The 15,595-nt window shown below is 37.1% G+C and overlaps 1 protein-coding gene across 1 annotated transcript in view; it reads left to right on the top strand.

Annotated features, from left to right (window-relative positions):
- Window positions 1–15,595, top strand: part of MYOCD (myocardin) — a 119,020-nt gene that overhangs the window by 81,779 nt on the left and 21,646 nt on the right. The window contains exons 2-3 of the mRNA XM_032208532.1: window positions 7,644–7,709; window positions 12,878–12,933. Of these exons, the coding sequence (XP_032064423.1) occupies window positions 7,703–7,709; window positions 12,878–12,933 (63 nt within the window). The 5' untranslated portion in view covers window positions 7,644–7,702. The remainder of the gene's footprint in view (window positions 1–7,643; window positions 7,710–12,877; window positions 12,934–15,595) is intronic.

Here is a 15,595-nt window from a genome sequence, read left to right as displayed (position 1 = left end):
TGTCTATTATCTTGAGAAAAGAAAACCGCACCCTAACCTATATCATGTTGATTCCAATGAACATTAGATAGTTTTCCATCTGGACAGAAGAATTGTTGAAACATATGTTCCAATTTTGCAATTTATATTTTTTATTTGTATATCTCTCTGAAAAGTTAGTTTATTGGCTAGATTTAAAATGGTGATAAGAAAAACATTCATAATGTATATTCATTACTTACCACATTGTGCTTATAACTAAGCATTTACAAATTTTTATTTTTTTACCACTGTCACTTTTTTATTACCGCCAATTCTGAGTTTCATTCATAGTGCCAACAGCTTACTGGACTGTGCACCGTTTTCTTATGAGAGAAAAGTAGCAGAAATATTCTGTAACATAGTACATTTTACAAAATAGTAATGTGTCCTGCTGCCTTATAAAATTAAAAAAAACAAATTTGTCATTGTTTTAGAATACATGCTGAGGGCATATTGGATTGTTATGATGACTAATTGAAATAATTACAGAATAGAAACTTAAGTGTCTCCTTTCAATTTAGGTGGCAACCTCTGATTTTTATAATTCCCTGTGAGTTCATTAAATTATTTATGCATTCCTTATTTATTTAATAAATAATGGCCGATAATGGCATTCTCCTTGTACATGTGTGGGCAGGTCAGAAGAAGGGACAAATGGTTATTATTTGACCTGTGAGAAGGATATTGAAGAATGCTTTGGGATAATTATTTATGGGATAGTCTAAAGATCAGGTTCCTTGCCACTGTCTTGCACGTTTTGGTAATCTTTCAGATGAATCTCAATAATTATATATGTTATATGTTGAATACTTCTAGTAGTTGGAAAGCTACCCCAGCACAGAATGCAGCAGTTTGAATTTGGTTGTCCATTGTAAGTGACCTTCCCTGGTTACAAGGCTGTTTCCAGATCAAATTCAAGGGGCTGATCTTTCTTTTTAAAATCCTAAATAATAGGCCAGCGTAACTAAAGAGTAATTTTGTTCATAAATCTCCCCCCCCCTCTTGTTTTAGAGTCAAATGTAGAAACACTGATTTAAAAGTCATCCTATACTCAGCTGAAATCGTTTACTCCTAATTGTAAAACTTCCTGGGGGTAGCCTTATTACAGAATGTTCTTCTATGACAAGTTCTCCTTGTCTCGAAAATTGACAGGAATAAATCATATTTTGACAGGCCTGTTGAGCTTTCCTTTGTTTAGCTCTTTGGTTTTTTTCTAGGACTGCATTCATAATAATTGTAGTTTTAATTGCTTCCTACTTTGATTATATTAACATGAACATTATAAAACCAAAACTCTCATTACAAATAAAGAAAGAAAGTGATAACGGTAGGTGGAGTTCTGCCAAGCTTATGCCAAGGAAAAAGCAAGCAGGTTTCGCTTGCAGTGCTTCAAATGCCATTGGGACAGACTATCCACTGCTCTGAGTGGGTATCAATCTGAAATGGACTCAGCAGTCCTGCAGGCATGGAGATTTTTCCCCTTCTTCTTCCATTTCCATAAAGTGCAGAAACTATGGCGTATGCTATTTTGTCTATTTTGCCAAAGATATATAAATAAATTTTAAAAACCCTGAGGTCATCCTGACAAATTTCACAGAAACAATGACTCTTTTGGCCTGGCTGCCAGGTTCCAAGTATCAATGGAATTGTATTAAATCAAATGGGACAAACATTAAGTGGTTGGCCCAAGAACCCTCCCCCTAACTGTTTAACTTTTTCTGGAGGTGGAGGGAATCCTTCCAGAGAATTGTTGCTCCCAAAAATACATGTTCAGATAATAACGGACTGCTGCAACTAGACGATGCAACTTGGGAGACTACTTAAGTGTTCATCTCTGATCTGCTAGCTAACACTGAGGGTTCAGGTTGGTGACTGGTGTTTGACTACATGGGAAGTTATGGCTTGTGGGTTCAGCCATACTGGCTAAAGAATCTTAAGCAGTTGTACTGAAAATGGGTTGGTTTGTCAGTGTATGAAAGGAACGTGTGTGTTCCTTTGAATGTTGTATTGAGTATTATACTGTATTGAATTGAGCGTGTTTTGAGTACAGAGATAACTTACAATACAACACTGAAACCTAGATTCATTCAGACTATTTATCCTGCCTCTGCTTTGTTTAGATTCGGTGCTGTCTGAATGTATTCTATGCTCTCCTATGAATGGAGAGCAAACCTCTACCTGTTTTCCTGTCAATAGGTGTAGCTGGAATCTGCTTTGTATGGAAGTTCAGATGCTACTGAGAATGAGAGACAAATAAAAGAACTAGACATACTGGATTTATATTTTAATAGTGCAGATTTTGGGAACATGTTAGACAAAAGATCTGTTTTTTAAAAAATCCATCTAATGTGGTAACAAAGAATTGATAAGCTCCTGATGAAAAAAAAATGTTCAAATTCCAAAGCAAATGTTCTTTTGATTATCCCTCAAAAGTTCCCAGAGTTATGACTGTAGATTGAAATCAACATTATCTGCTTTATTTGCACATTTAATTTCATTAGTTATATTTTTCACTGGGACTATTATTATGCCTTCATCAGAAAACTGAGGTTTTTCATGATTTAAATCTCAGATTTATCCCGCCTGCATTTGTTATAGCCTGTGTCATGGTCGTAATTGATCTAAAGGCAAAGGCAAAGAAGAGCAAACTTACAAATATCTGAAATTGTTTATTAATGCAGAAAATGAGCAGGTGTATTTAGACTCATTGCTTGAATAGTGGTGAGAAAGATGCTTCGGCATTATGGGAAAACATTTAAAACAGACATAATGGAAATATTCATAAACCGCCCAGATTAACCCTAGGTGGCCAATAAATTGCATAAAGATATGTTGAATTTCATCATTATTTTTGATAGATTTGATAGATTACATCTTTTATCCAGCTTTACCACCAAGTCTACATATGAATAACTATCTGATCAGTTTAGAAAACACCTGAAGAATTATGGTAACTTGACATTTTAATGATATAGTCATTCAGTAAATCTCTAATCTTGTAAAAGGTTCTCCCTGAGAGACACAGGACATATCAGTTTTTTCACTAATGAACATATATTGGGATGAGGAGGGGGTATAATAACACCGTGCCAAAATTAGACTTCTTGACCTCAGGCAGGTTTTTTATCAATAGTATAATCCTAACGCATTTATCTCAAAAGAAGGAAAGCTCAAGAATTCTGGACCTCGCTCAACAACTGAATGAAAAAAAAAAGAGGAATATGAAGAATAAATTTGCAGCATTGAATTAGTTCATAATGTATAGAAAAAGTACCTCGGAAGGCACCAGAAAGTTTTCCAGTTTGGTACAATTTCTGGTATCACCTTCAGAATATCACCCTCTGAAAATGCACAAAGGAGTGTTACTTTCTAATTTTAGGTCATTGCTAATTTCTGAAACTGAGTTCCTTTTCCCTGACGTACAGTACTGGAAGATTTCATATGGGTGGAATTCATCGGATAAACAAGATTAATCTGTGCCTTTTTAATGAACTGTGAATAATTAAATACCTGTTCTGCAGTTTTGTTGCACTGGAATAAATGTCACCTATGAATGAACTTCCAAACAGTGCTACCGTTAGTCATAATGGGACTGCTATGTTGATTAATATACCGTCGGGAGTATGGAACAATTTTTTGAGACTGGGATTTGAAAGTGTGTGTGTGTGTGTGTGTGTGTGTGTGTGTGTGTGTGTGTGTGTGTGTGTTGTATGACTTAGACTATGCCTCTGGCTGTTCTGCTGCCCTTAAGGGCAGGGTGGAGACTCCAAGGTACAACTGCCAGTCTAGCCAATTTTTGAATGCGCTTAAAGGAGGGAGTGGCATCTTCTGTCTTACTGAAACAGAAGGATGTCTTAGGCTATATAGGCTTTTTGGAAAACTGCCTCTATCTGTGTATTTGTAGGGTTATGTTAATTTTCATAGAGAGCTTATGTCTTGTAAACATAGGATAGATTGATGGCCTATCTTGTTCATTGTTCTAGTTAAATAGTTTTTCATGTTTCATGTTTCATCTACTGGTTCTGTAACTAACCAATGATGATGGCAAATTAGCTCAGCCTTTGTTCAAACTATCATTTGAAAGATAAGAGATAAACTATCTCTAAAACTAAATGAAATGATTGCACAGCTGCTCAGCAGATTATTTGTTAATAGAATAGTACATGGATCGTAAATGAATAGAAGTAATAAGTCAATTTTTTTTGCAGATGAGTGATTCACTGCAAATTCTATCTCACATAGATGCTTTTATTTTAAAAAAAAGAACAAAGTATTCAGAATACCAGTTGTATTATTCTGATATACACAAGATAAAAGTGGTTTCAACTGGACTTTTTAATGAACATATTGGTGTTGATTTTCATAATACATGAGTATTTAAACATTCTATTAGCTAATAATTAGTTGAAACATCATTATCATTGTTTATGCTGTAATTGAAAGGTAAACAATAAAAAAATCTTTTTTAAAATGCCATTGTTATCACAAGAACATCATAATGAATGAATAAAGAAATAAATACTAGTATATGACCAATTAGAAAATAATTAATATTATGCCTTGACAATTAATAATTGTATATGGTTATAGAGCAACTCTTTTTATTAAAAAAGAAGAAGAAATGTGTTAGACCCTCTCTGTGGTTGTTATTTTTCTGGTCTTCTATGGGGAAGAAAATTCCTCTGAAACTTCTGGGAATGATTCCCTTTCTCTCCCATACATATATGCTGAAGATGCAAATCAAGTATTCATACCATTCAAACTAAAGAATGTAGATGAATTATAGGACTGCAGAAACTCATCTAATGTTTCCTCCCAGGATTGGCGCTTTTGAGCTTTGCTGTAAATGGGAAGTATTTTGACATGTGTGTGGTTAAGTTTTCGTGGTGTCAAAGCTTTGCATCTGGTTTCTAAGACCATACAAAACAGGCCACACTTTCTGAATGTCCAGGTCTTGGGCAGCTGCCTCCCCCAGCTCTCTATCTCTTTCCTCCCATGTTCTCCTACTGAAATGACATCTCTGAAGTGGGCAAGTTCCTTGTCTAGTCCTGATTAAAGCAGCATGCAAACAGATGTTTTAATCCCTCTGCAGTGGTAAGCCTGAGCAGGCATAAACAAATCATGAGAGCTTTTCAAGAGGGTGCTGGTGCCCAAGGAAGCCATTTGTCTCCGGAACTCATTTCTTGGAGATCATTTGTGGAAATGGCAAGAGTCCTCTCCACTCACTTCCATCCAAATAAGAACTAGTCCCTCTCAAGAAGGCAAAGCTCCGTTCCCTTAACAGTTCTGCTATGATTTAAAAATTGAGATGCTTCCCCCTCCCTGACGTAGCATTAATGAATTTCTTCACCAAGATAATGGATGTTGATTTTCTGAAGTTTTTGAGAAGCCCTGTATGTAATTGCAGCAAAAATGCATATACAGAGTTTTGCCTATTTGTTGATATAGCAGTCATTTACTTAAAGGTTAAAGGAAAAAAGTAGATTTTGCAAAACTGAAAGAATAACATCTAGAATGAATATTACTTGGAAAAAGAGAAGCTTATATATTATACAAGTTTCTAAGACAATTGTTTCAAAACTATTATAGGAAGACTTTAATAAAGTGTATGTACATTTGTCTTCAGATGAGTATATGCTGAGATGAATCTAAGGGGGAAATGAAATTATTCACCATGGCAGCTCTATCTACTCACTTTCTTTCTGTTATAACATCTTATCAATACTGTAATCTCAGATTTCTTGATATAGAGAAAAGAAAGATTTGGGGGGAAAATCTAATGTAAAAGAAAGTGAGGTGGCAAAGGCTTTGAATACTTCACTTTTACTTGACTAAATTGTATTTGGTCAATACAAATTGGCAAGATTTTATTCTACTGAGTTTTGGATAAGAATTTTCCCTGCTGATTTTTTCATCAACAGGATGGAAAGAATATAAGATGTTTGAAAGTGTTCCAATAGGAATGGGAGGGGTTGATAGATTCATTCTTTGCTAGTCTTGGTTGGTTCATCTTCTGTTGCAGCTTTGGGGATGTTGACTCCTACTGCCCTTTGCCAGGCTTACTCGCTAGTGACTATGTTTTGGATTGCAAATAAGTACAGATCAGTGGTGAAATTAATTTCTTTTTTACTACCGGTCCTGTGGGTGTGGCTTGGTGAGCAAGGCACGGGAAGGATACTGTAAAATCTTCATTCCCACCCCGCTCCAGGAAAAGGATGCTGTAAAATCTCCCTTCCCACCCCACTCTGGGCCCAGTCAGAGGTAGTATTTTCCAGTTCTCCGAACTACTCAAAGTTTCTGCTACTGGTTCTCCAGAGCCTGTCAGAACCTGCTGAATTTCACCCCTGGTACAGACCTATCAATATGTTGAGCAATTTTGAAAGATTTCTGCATAATATTTGTAATATGTAAATTGATTCTTGACTTGTTTCTTTGACAAATGGCTGAGTGTATCACATCTTCCTGTAGTAGACAAAATATGATTTATTCGCTTAACATTCTCTCTGGTCTGCAGCTTTCATTTCTCCTAAGTTTTAAAATGTCAGGTCCAAAATGCTATTGAACTTGATTTTCAATTTGGAAACAAATCTAGTGACTTAAATGTCAGAAGTTTCAAGATTAATCAATTATTTATAGTCACAGGCAGGCTTCTCTGTAAGATTGTCCATACATTCCTAGACTGCCTCTCATTTTTACTACATCCATTATTTTTCTTCAAAAGCCCCAAAAAACAAAACAATGGAAAGAAGAAGATTCCTTTTCATAGCATCCTTCACTTATAGCTTAAGGCTGCCATCTCACTTACCTGGGAATAAAACTTACTGATTTCTAAATAAGACACATGCACAGCATATTATGTTATCTTTCAATTTAATTTGATGTAGTTAGAATTTCAGTCTAATAATACCATTCATGCTCTGGCAGAGAAAGAATAGCTATTGCTTGCATTCTCTTGTCATTCTTCATGTTCTTATCTTACAGATCAAAGTTATCCCATTCCTTTACTTTACTATCCCAAACCTTACTTTTTGGTTCTTAGATATGGCCCTATTCGGGTCTTTTCCCAATTTTTTTGCTTCTTCTTGTAGTTCAACAGAGCACCAAGGGTATCTGTTTGGCCACATATTCCATATGTGAAATAATGTAATTTTGTAGCTGTCCTACTTTTCTTTTGTAAACTTGTGAAAATATTTTGTTTTTTCCATCCCTGCCTAACATGAAAGAGAACTCTACAAATCAAAACGAAAGCATTATACATTTATTAAAATAACAAAAGCTCAATATTTTTGTCAGCCTAGTCAAATTTGCCACAGCTCCAGTCTTGCTGCTGTGTTATAAAATTATTAACCTTTGCATATGGGAGAGTGGAAGGGGGAGAAGGTGGAGAAAGGATCCTTTGACCAAACCTCAGGTTAATTGGTTTAGTTTTAGAGAATAAGAAAAAAAAGTGCATTTCAGTAATAAGACAAAGCTGTTGGAATAAGGGCGATTCTTTCTTGCGGGTGATCCAGTCCAGAACTCTTCCTTTGTAGTTGTAGTGTGGAAAATCTGAACAAATGAAAGGTTTGCGGTTATTTGGGCAGAACTTAGAGTTCACTTCTGAAAGGTGCACTCTCTCCTAGTTTTACAGTTGCGGTTACAGCAGCGAAGAAGCCGAGAGCAGCTTGCCAGCCAAGGCATCATGCCACGTAAGTACTTTGTTTTGTTCTCCCTACCTATAGTGTATCCAGGCAGACTTGGTTGAGGTCTGCCCTGTCCCCTCCACCATTCCCCTGCTCTCTCAACCCAGTCTCTGGAGTATTTCGTTAGAATAATTATTGCTTCAGAGCAGGACATGGCCTCTACAGGTGCACTGCTTTAGCATCTCCAGTCTAATGCTATGCAGTACCCTTGGAGGAATCCATTTTTTCTAATGGGAGTGTTCAAAAAGGAGTACTGTAAAGAAAGATGTTTCCCAAAGAAGGTGAATATATGTGTCCCAGAATACTAGTCCAGGATTCAATCTGAATCAGTCACCAGGACCAAAGGTTTTGCCTTCCAAATGTTGGATCCCATCCTCAGGAAACGTTTCTGTTTTGCTTGGGCTGTTTTATGTGTGATATTTGTATGGTGGCTATTGTGTAGCTTCTTAGATGTATATTGGGGGGGGGGGAGTTGATGGCTGGCTATCAACAACCCAATAGCCAGCCACCAATGCACAGAACAACTCAGAGCACATAGAGAAGCTCCCTGAGGATGGGCTTCAGAAGATAAAACCTCTGGTTCCAGTGACCGACCCAGATTGGATGCCGTAGAAAGAACTTTTTTCTCTGCTCCTCATCCTGAGAGGAGTTGTACTCCTATTTTCTGCTGAGATGATAAGCAAGTAGAAGGAATTTCCCTGGAAATAGTGCTTGGAATATTTTTTTAATTGCCAAGAGCTATTGCTGCTGTAATAATGAAAATAAGGTATAAAACTTTAACTTGTACTTTTCTAAGAATTCTAAAGAGCCCATTGGAGGGTGGTGGTATAAGTGTGGTAGACTAGATTGTATTAATTTGTTGCCAGGTTTGGGATGCCTTGCAAAACAACCCCTCTAAGGTAGGTCATTAGGTCATGATTATTCCAATTTTTTGCAGATGGGGAAACTGAGACTGAGAGAGATAACACCTTGCCCAAGGCCACCCAGTGAGTCCATGGTCAAACTAGGATCTGAATCCAGGTCTCCCAGCCCAAACACTCTATCTGCTGGATCACCCTAACTCTTAGCCACACACACCATTTCTGCAAAATCCGTTGGGTTTAGCATGTGGCTGTTAACTCTGCTATTGCTTTCCTCTTGAGTCACAACTTGCCAATGGTTCTATGTATTTGGCATGGATCATCTGTCACTTCCCTGCAAATAGCGCATGCAGCAGCTTGGCAGTTTCATAGGGCATTTCAGCCTCTGTAGGACAGGTACAGCATGTAATCACTTCTGAGTGGATCTCACGGACTGTTTATGTAATTGCGTGGCCCAAAGTTCTTGACAGTTTTATTCCTATCCCGCTATCAGGCCAAGCTGGCATGTTCTACAAAAATGAGGTGTCATTGGTGTTTGCCAACTGTCAAAGGATGCTTTGACACTCCATAAAAGTTCTAGTTTACCTCCTGAAAGGCATTTTTGGTCACAAAGAGAAGAAGGAAGAAAGTGACGGGGAACTAGAAGCAAGAATAATAGTTGTAGGTTATGCTGTCAGGCAAACAGATCTGTACCACCTTCCAACATTCACCATATCGAGGGATAAGCCTTTATCTCCCTGTTCTTCATAATGCAAAATGTATCTTCTTCTAGAAGACAAAGCTTGACAGTATTCTTCACATCCACTGTAGAGCAATGGATTTATTCACCTAGGTTTTAAAAAAGCAGATAGAAGAGCAACCATGAAATAAGGCATGGGTTTTGTTAAATTCAGCAAGCCATATATAAGATAAATGGATTTGTGCTACATGTCTTTGGCCACTGTTTGTTTTTTCTGCAAAAAAAGTGGATAAGGAAAAATCTGAAACAGCCTTTGCAGTAGTCCATTTTAAATAGTAGTCATCTATTATGGCAAGTGTTGTCAATTGCCTTTTAATCTGATCATTCGCTCATTCTCATTCTTCATTCAGTGATGATTTCTATAGAATAGGCAGGGAAATAGTGACCAAAAATGGCCAGAAATAGCTGCTGAGGCAATAAATAGTATGCTAAATAGTATGAATTTGGATAGGAGATTCTTGGAAAAACCACATAGAGGAAGAGCAGAAGTATCAGCCATAATATTCAGCCTTCTTCCTTATTTTTTGTCAGTATTTACTTTATATAAATGCTCTGTTTTTCTCTGTGATTTTTCTTTCTATATTCCTTGCAACGTCACACAGGAGAAACTGATTACTGAACATAACAATTTAATTATTGCCGTTATTTGATTCATTGGTAGAGTTTGTTTTTTAAAATGTATTTTCCTGAATTCTATTCTTCAAAGCATTTTCATCACCTCCTTAGTTCAGATCACACATCAGGACAGGCATATTCGTTCTAGAACATCTCAAAGGAGGAAGAATTTTAGATCAGTGAAGTTGGCACTGATCCTTTTTACAGCCTATTCTGCCTTTTCTCACAAATCTTCCTTCAACTGTTAACTGTGGCATTAGAAGAGGTTCTATACTATTTTTTATTTCATTCTTTTTTCTTTTTGTTTAGTTTTTGTGGAGTTGCTGTTTGTGTTTGAGTGTATATTGGAGGCATATATCACCTGGGTTCTCTTAAATCTGGGGGATAAATAATAAATTAGCTTGCCCAATACATCAATGCAGAACGACTCACTTCTCCGACAACAAATTTCATTTGAAGCAGAGAAGCCATAACTGGCACGTGAAAATTGTATAAATCATTAATTAAGAGCAGTTTTTACTCTCTTATTATTTGGGGGATAGGGAACAAACGTAAAAAAAAATGCTTGTGAAATTAAAAAAAGTATCATCTGTGATTTTCTTATTGCACAGCTTGGCTGAATGCCTTATGAAATTGTGCAAAGAAAGCAAACAATAATTTGACACTTACTAAAACAGGGTCCTGAATTGTGTCTGCAAACTTTCTTTTGGGCCACACTTCAATTAATGAAATAAAGCTCTAGATCTAGAAGCTTTTGTATAGCTTTGGATAGTAGGAAGTTTTACTATTTAACCTATAATAAAAGGAGGCTTAGAAATGGCCCCCAAAATGAGATTGAAGTCAGTCAAGACTTATGTGCCAACAGATCTTCTCTAAGCCTCTTAAAATACGGAGCAGCCTCCCACTTGATGAAAAACAGTTCCAAAAACAAGTTTATGGGGAAGAAAGATTTCCTTATGAAAAATTCACTGATGTTTCAAAGAGCCAGATTGGACCACTTGATCAGTATTTATTTAGCTTCTAGTCAGCATAGTTTGTCAAGTTTAAGATTTTGCAAAAGAAGATTCCTGCCTTCTATTTTCTCATTTTGAAAGGATTTTTTAAAAAAAAATGACAATGGGGAATTCTCTCTCTCTTTCTCTCTCTCTTTCTCTCTCTCTCTCTCTCTCTCCCTCCCTCCCTCTTATTTTCTCTAACTCCAATGAGATTACTAGATTAAGGATAAGTGTCAGATCTGGCATAAAACAAACTCCCTGCTGATTAAACCTTATATTCAGGCACTTGCAGTTGCATAAGGCCTCTCTCTATCTCATTGTTTGTGTGAACGTCCATTTCAGTATAGTTCCTTTCCCAGCACAAAAAAGGACCAAAGGAAAGGTGTGAATACAACGAGCTGAAACTCTGCATGCTGGCTTGTCTGCCTGGTTAAGTGAAATGGGATCTTAATTGTCCCACAGCTCTTTACAAATTTAAAAAAAAGTTAAACTATGAAAAAACACACACATACAAACCCCAAAACACACTGGCTGGTTCCATGCAAAACAAAAGGGAACTTTTTCTTTTTACTGTAGCTTGTTTGGAAGCAAACAGACAATTAGAGCTGGCCTATTGCCTGTTAACTCAGGTCAATTTTACCCCTGCGTCATTTTTCCTAGGCTACGGGACATGCAAGAAGAGTTTCAAGCAAGAGTAGATGTAGGGGGAATCAGAAGCAAGCAAAATATTTTATATTATGAAAAATCAGAAGACACGGGAGATGGAAAAGCAGATATTTTTGAAGTGCCCCTTGCCAGCAAATAATTTATTTTCAAAATATATTCTTGAATTTATACTCCACTTTTTTGTTTGTTCCAGCATTCCAAGTGACTTACACTAGCTTTAGTATTATTTCATACTATAGCAGTGTTTTTCAACCTTGGCAACTTCAAGAGATGTAGACTTCAATGCCCAAAATCCCCCAGCCTGCAGGGGGAATTGAAGTCCAGGCTGTTAAAGTTGCCAAAGATGGGGAAAACCTGCATTATTGCATAATCGGAATTGGATTCCATGTGAAGGACCTGTAGAGAAAATGAAATGATTGGATACTCAAAAATTGAGGAAGCAGCTTTCGCCTCACGCAGTACAATTTCCCTGTCTCTTCTCCTGAGTAAATATGTAGCTGCTGTTCACTGCTGGCACACAAAATGTTTTCAAAAGAACATTGCCCAAATGCACCCTTTTCCATTGATTCTGGACAACCTGATGGTCCCAAGAGGCTATGCAAGCTACACCCCCCCCTCATTACAATAATTTGGCATTTCCCCCTCCTATATTTTGTTGCTGGCTTTTTAAGATGGTTTTTAACTGCCTGCTAAAATAAGTATTCTAAAATGGTTCATGAAAGAAACACAATTGGAAAAATTGGAATTTAATGGATAACTAGTAGCTCTCTAAACTTAAAAAAAAAGATAAAATAAAATGGGGTTTTCCTTTTATTGATTTCTTAAGTGCTGATGATATATAGCTCAAGTGTTGCTAAAGGGAGACATTCATTCGCAGTCCAGTTTACAGCTAGATCTTCTCCGACTGATCATGCTGAATTCTCCACCACAATCTGAGAAGCATGACCTCATGTAACAGTATTTAGAATTAATATGCAAGATTATGAATGCATTTCTTAGACTGTTTCAGAGAAAATGCCCAGATCCTGTGCTTTTGTGTTAGCCTTCTTCACACCAAGATATCCACCACAAGAGAGTCTCCTGCTTAGATGACATCTGTCTCTTTGCTCAGCTCCACCCTCCACCATTTTTCATGCCACCACCCAATCTATGATAAAGATGAATGATTTCTATAAGATTGCAAATGTTAGTGTTACTGTTGTGACTATTATTGTTATTATTATGAAGAATGTGAAGCTGAATGTAAGTATGCTCTATACAGGTTAGGCTCACTGGGCTTCTCTCTATTTCTGTTTGCAGCACTGAAAAGCCCTTCTCCCTTCCATGAGCAAAAGAAGAGCTTGGAGAAAACTAAGGTAACATTGGGGAGGGATTTGAGTGGGTAGATGGTGATGGCATCCCTCTGGATAACAATCTTTTTAGGACTCAGAGAATCCCTCTGCGAAGCTGTGGCTGAAAAAAAAAAGCTTAATGACATATTTCAATGAAGGCAACTGTGCTAAATACAGTGATGGGATGTTCAGCTTAGGCATTGGCACATAGCCATAGGAAAATGAATATTTGAACTCTGTAAGATGGAAAGTGTATTCAAGTTAGCTACACTTGATCACGCAAGCCACAGGGGTTGTGGGGAAATCCCAGAAGGAAACCTTGATACCTTTGCTTGCTGTGTACCACATTGCTCTTTAGTTCTTATGACAGTGTAAGGCTCCTTTGAGCTGGTGCTCTTGTTATCAACAGCCCTTGCTGTGAGATTAGGCATTGTAAATCAAAGCTAGAAGAAAAGCCAAAATGGAAGAGCAAATGACAAAAGGGTGTGTGTCTGTGTGTGTGTGTGTGTGTGTGTGTGTGTGTGTAATATCACATTTATCTTACTACACGTAGGCTTATTGGTTAAGCCAGATTCCTATTATGAAAACAGATTGACTTGTTCTGTAGTTGATCACAGGGTGGGATAATAGAAACACCAGTACTGCAGCAGGGTTGGGATTCTAATAATTTTACCCACTTGCAAATAAATTATCTGGAAATTAAGGATTTCTTGTGTTTACTGGTGATTCAACTTGTTCTCCCGCTCCCAACTGGTGTAGGTTCTCCTATTTTCAAAGACTAAAGTATCACCTGTCCTCCAACAATATCAATAGGATGATGTCCACTCCATACTGTTTGTGATATAACTGATAGAAATATTTATTTTATTCAGGCAAGATTCCATTTCTCTTTGCAGATATATGATAATATGGAGATCCTTGTCTGCATGGAACAGTGTCTTTTTAAGAGATCTAGACCAACTAGGCCTTTTTAAAAAAAAATGCATAAGAACTATAATCCCACTGAAAAAAGCTTTGTTTGTTTGTGACTGTAGTTCAGTGGCCTATATTTCTAATTTATGGGACATAACAGAATGGCTGGAAAGTCCTTGACCACCATAAATATTGCTAGGTTGTGGCCAATAGCATAGAGAAGTTTTGTAAGATCCTAGAAGTGTCCATTGGTTTGAAATGCTTAGGAATTACAATAGTAATATATATTGCCCCAGAGTGTTTTACAGCACTCTCTGTGTGGTTTACAATGTTAGCATATTGCCCCCAACAATCTGGGTCTTCATTTTATCTCAGAAGATTGGAAGGCTGAGTCAACCTTGAGCTGGTCAGATCAATCTCCAAAGTTAGCCTGTCATGCTACATTCTAAGCACCAGAGCTCTTTATACTTATAGCCACTATAACACAGCATATTATAAGAGCCAAGGTGGCGCAGTGGTTAAATGCAGCACTGCAGGCTACTGCTAGATCAGCAGGTCAGCGGTTCAAATCTCACCGGCTCAGGGTTGACTCAGCCTTCCATCCTTCCGAGGTGGGTAAAATGAGGACCCAGATTGTTGTTGGGGGCAATATGCTGACTCTCTGTAAACCGCTTAGAGAGGCCTGAAAGGCCTATGAAGTGGTATATAAGTCTACTGCTATTGCTATATGTGTTATTTCTCTGTTCATGGAACAGTAGTGTGACTGGGTCTCATGCAGGCAGGGGGACCAAATGATTGGCTCCATTTTACAGTTCTGGAGAAATATACCCACTCGTTTCAAAATGATGCCAAGAAGATGATGGGGGAGATTACATTATTTTACATGAGTGTCTTGCAAAAAGTCATGGCTAATGTAAAGAAGGATCTGTAGCCCATTGTGAAAAATTAATGTGCTTGGGAGACTTCAAGCAGTCTGAAGTATCTTTGAAGTGTTGTGTATGTTCAGACATAGGTTAATATCTCACTGTCTCTTGCAAAGCTTCTACTGGCTGATTGCCTAGAAGAAAAAAAGGATTATATGAGTCAAAGGACCTAAACTGGATCCATTTGGAAAGCCAAAATAGACTCACAAATACATTCTCAACCTTTATTGAAAGTACTGGGTTCTTAATTGAAAGTGAGTGAGAAATTTACAGTAGTAGTATATTTCTTAGGTAGCTAGAGAATGGTTGTTTGCTGGGAGGTCTGAATGAACCTTTTTTCACACATGACCTGAAACAACATTAGTTTGGATGACTGAGAATCTCCAGAAATAACATTAGTTTAATCACATTAATTTAAACAAATACAGCAGTGGTTAAAAAACAGCACCTGAAATTTATTTAAATGAAGTCAGTGAATTTGCTTTAGTCCAAGTATATGTTGTAGGCAGTTGCAGTCTATGTTACAAGAACTGAACTGTTTTGAATTTAATACATGTTCTAAATTTCATGCAGCTATCGGTAATTTGTGTTCTAAGAGATATTAATGGAGATTTTAACAGATCCAAATCTAACTAGCAAAAGTTTGGTATTCAGATTAGAGATTGTTGTAAGCAGATCATGTTTTAAGTCTAGAGCAAAACAGAGAGTGTCTACTAAAATAGTACAGTTTCCTCATTATAAGGAAATACCTAATATCTTAAGTTAATAGCAATAGCACTTAGACTTATATACTGTTTCACAGTGCTTTACAGCCCTCTACAAACGGTTTAGAATTAGCATATCTCCTCCAA

This window comes from Thamnophis elegans, chromosome 2 (genome assembly GCF_009769535.1).
Source record: "Thamnophis elegans isolate rThaEle1 chromosome 2, rThaEle1.pri, whole genome shotgun sequence".
Taxonomy (NCBI): Eukaryota; Metazoa; Chordata; class Lepidosauria; order Squamata; family Colubridae; genus Thamnophis; species Thamnophis elegans.
Note: the sequence above shows the minus strand (reverse complement) of the source record. Positions and strands in the feature narration are given on the sequence as shown.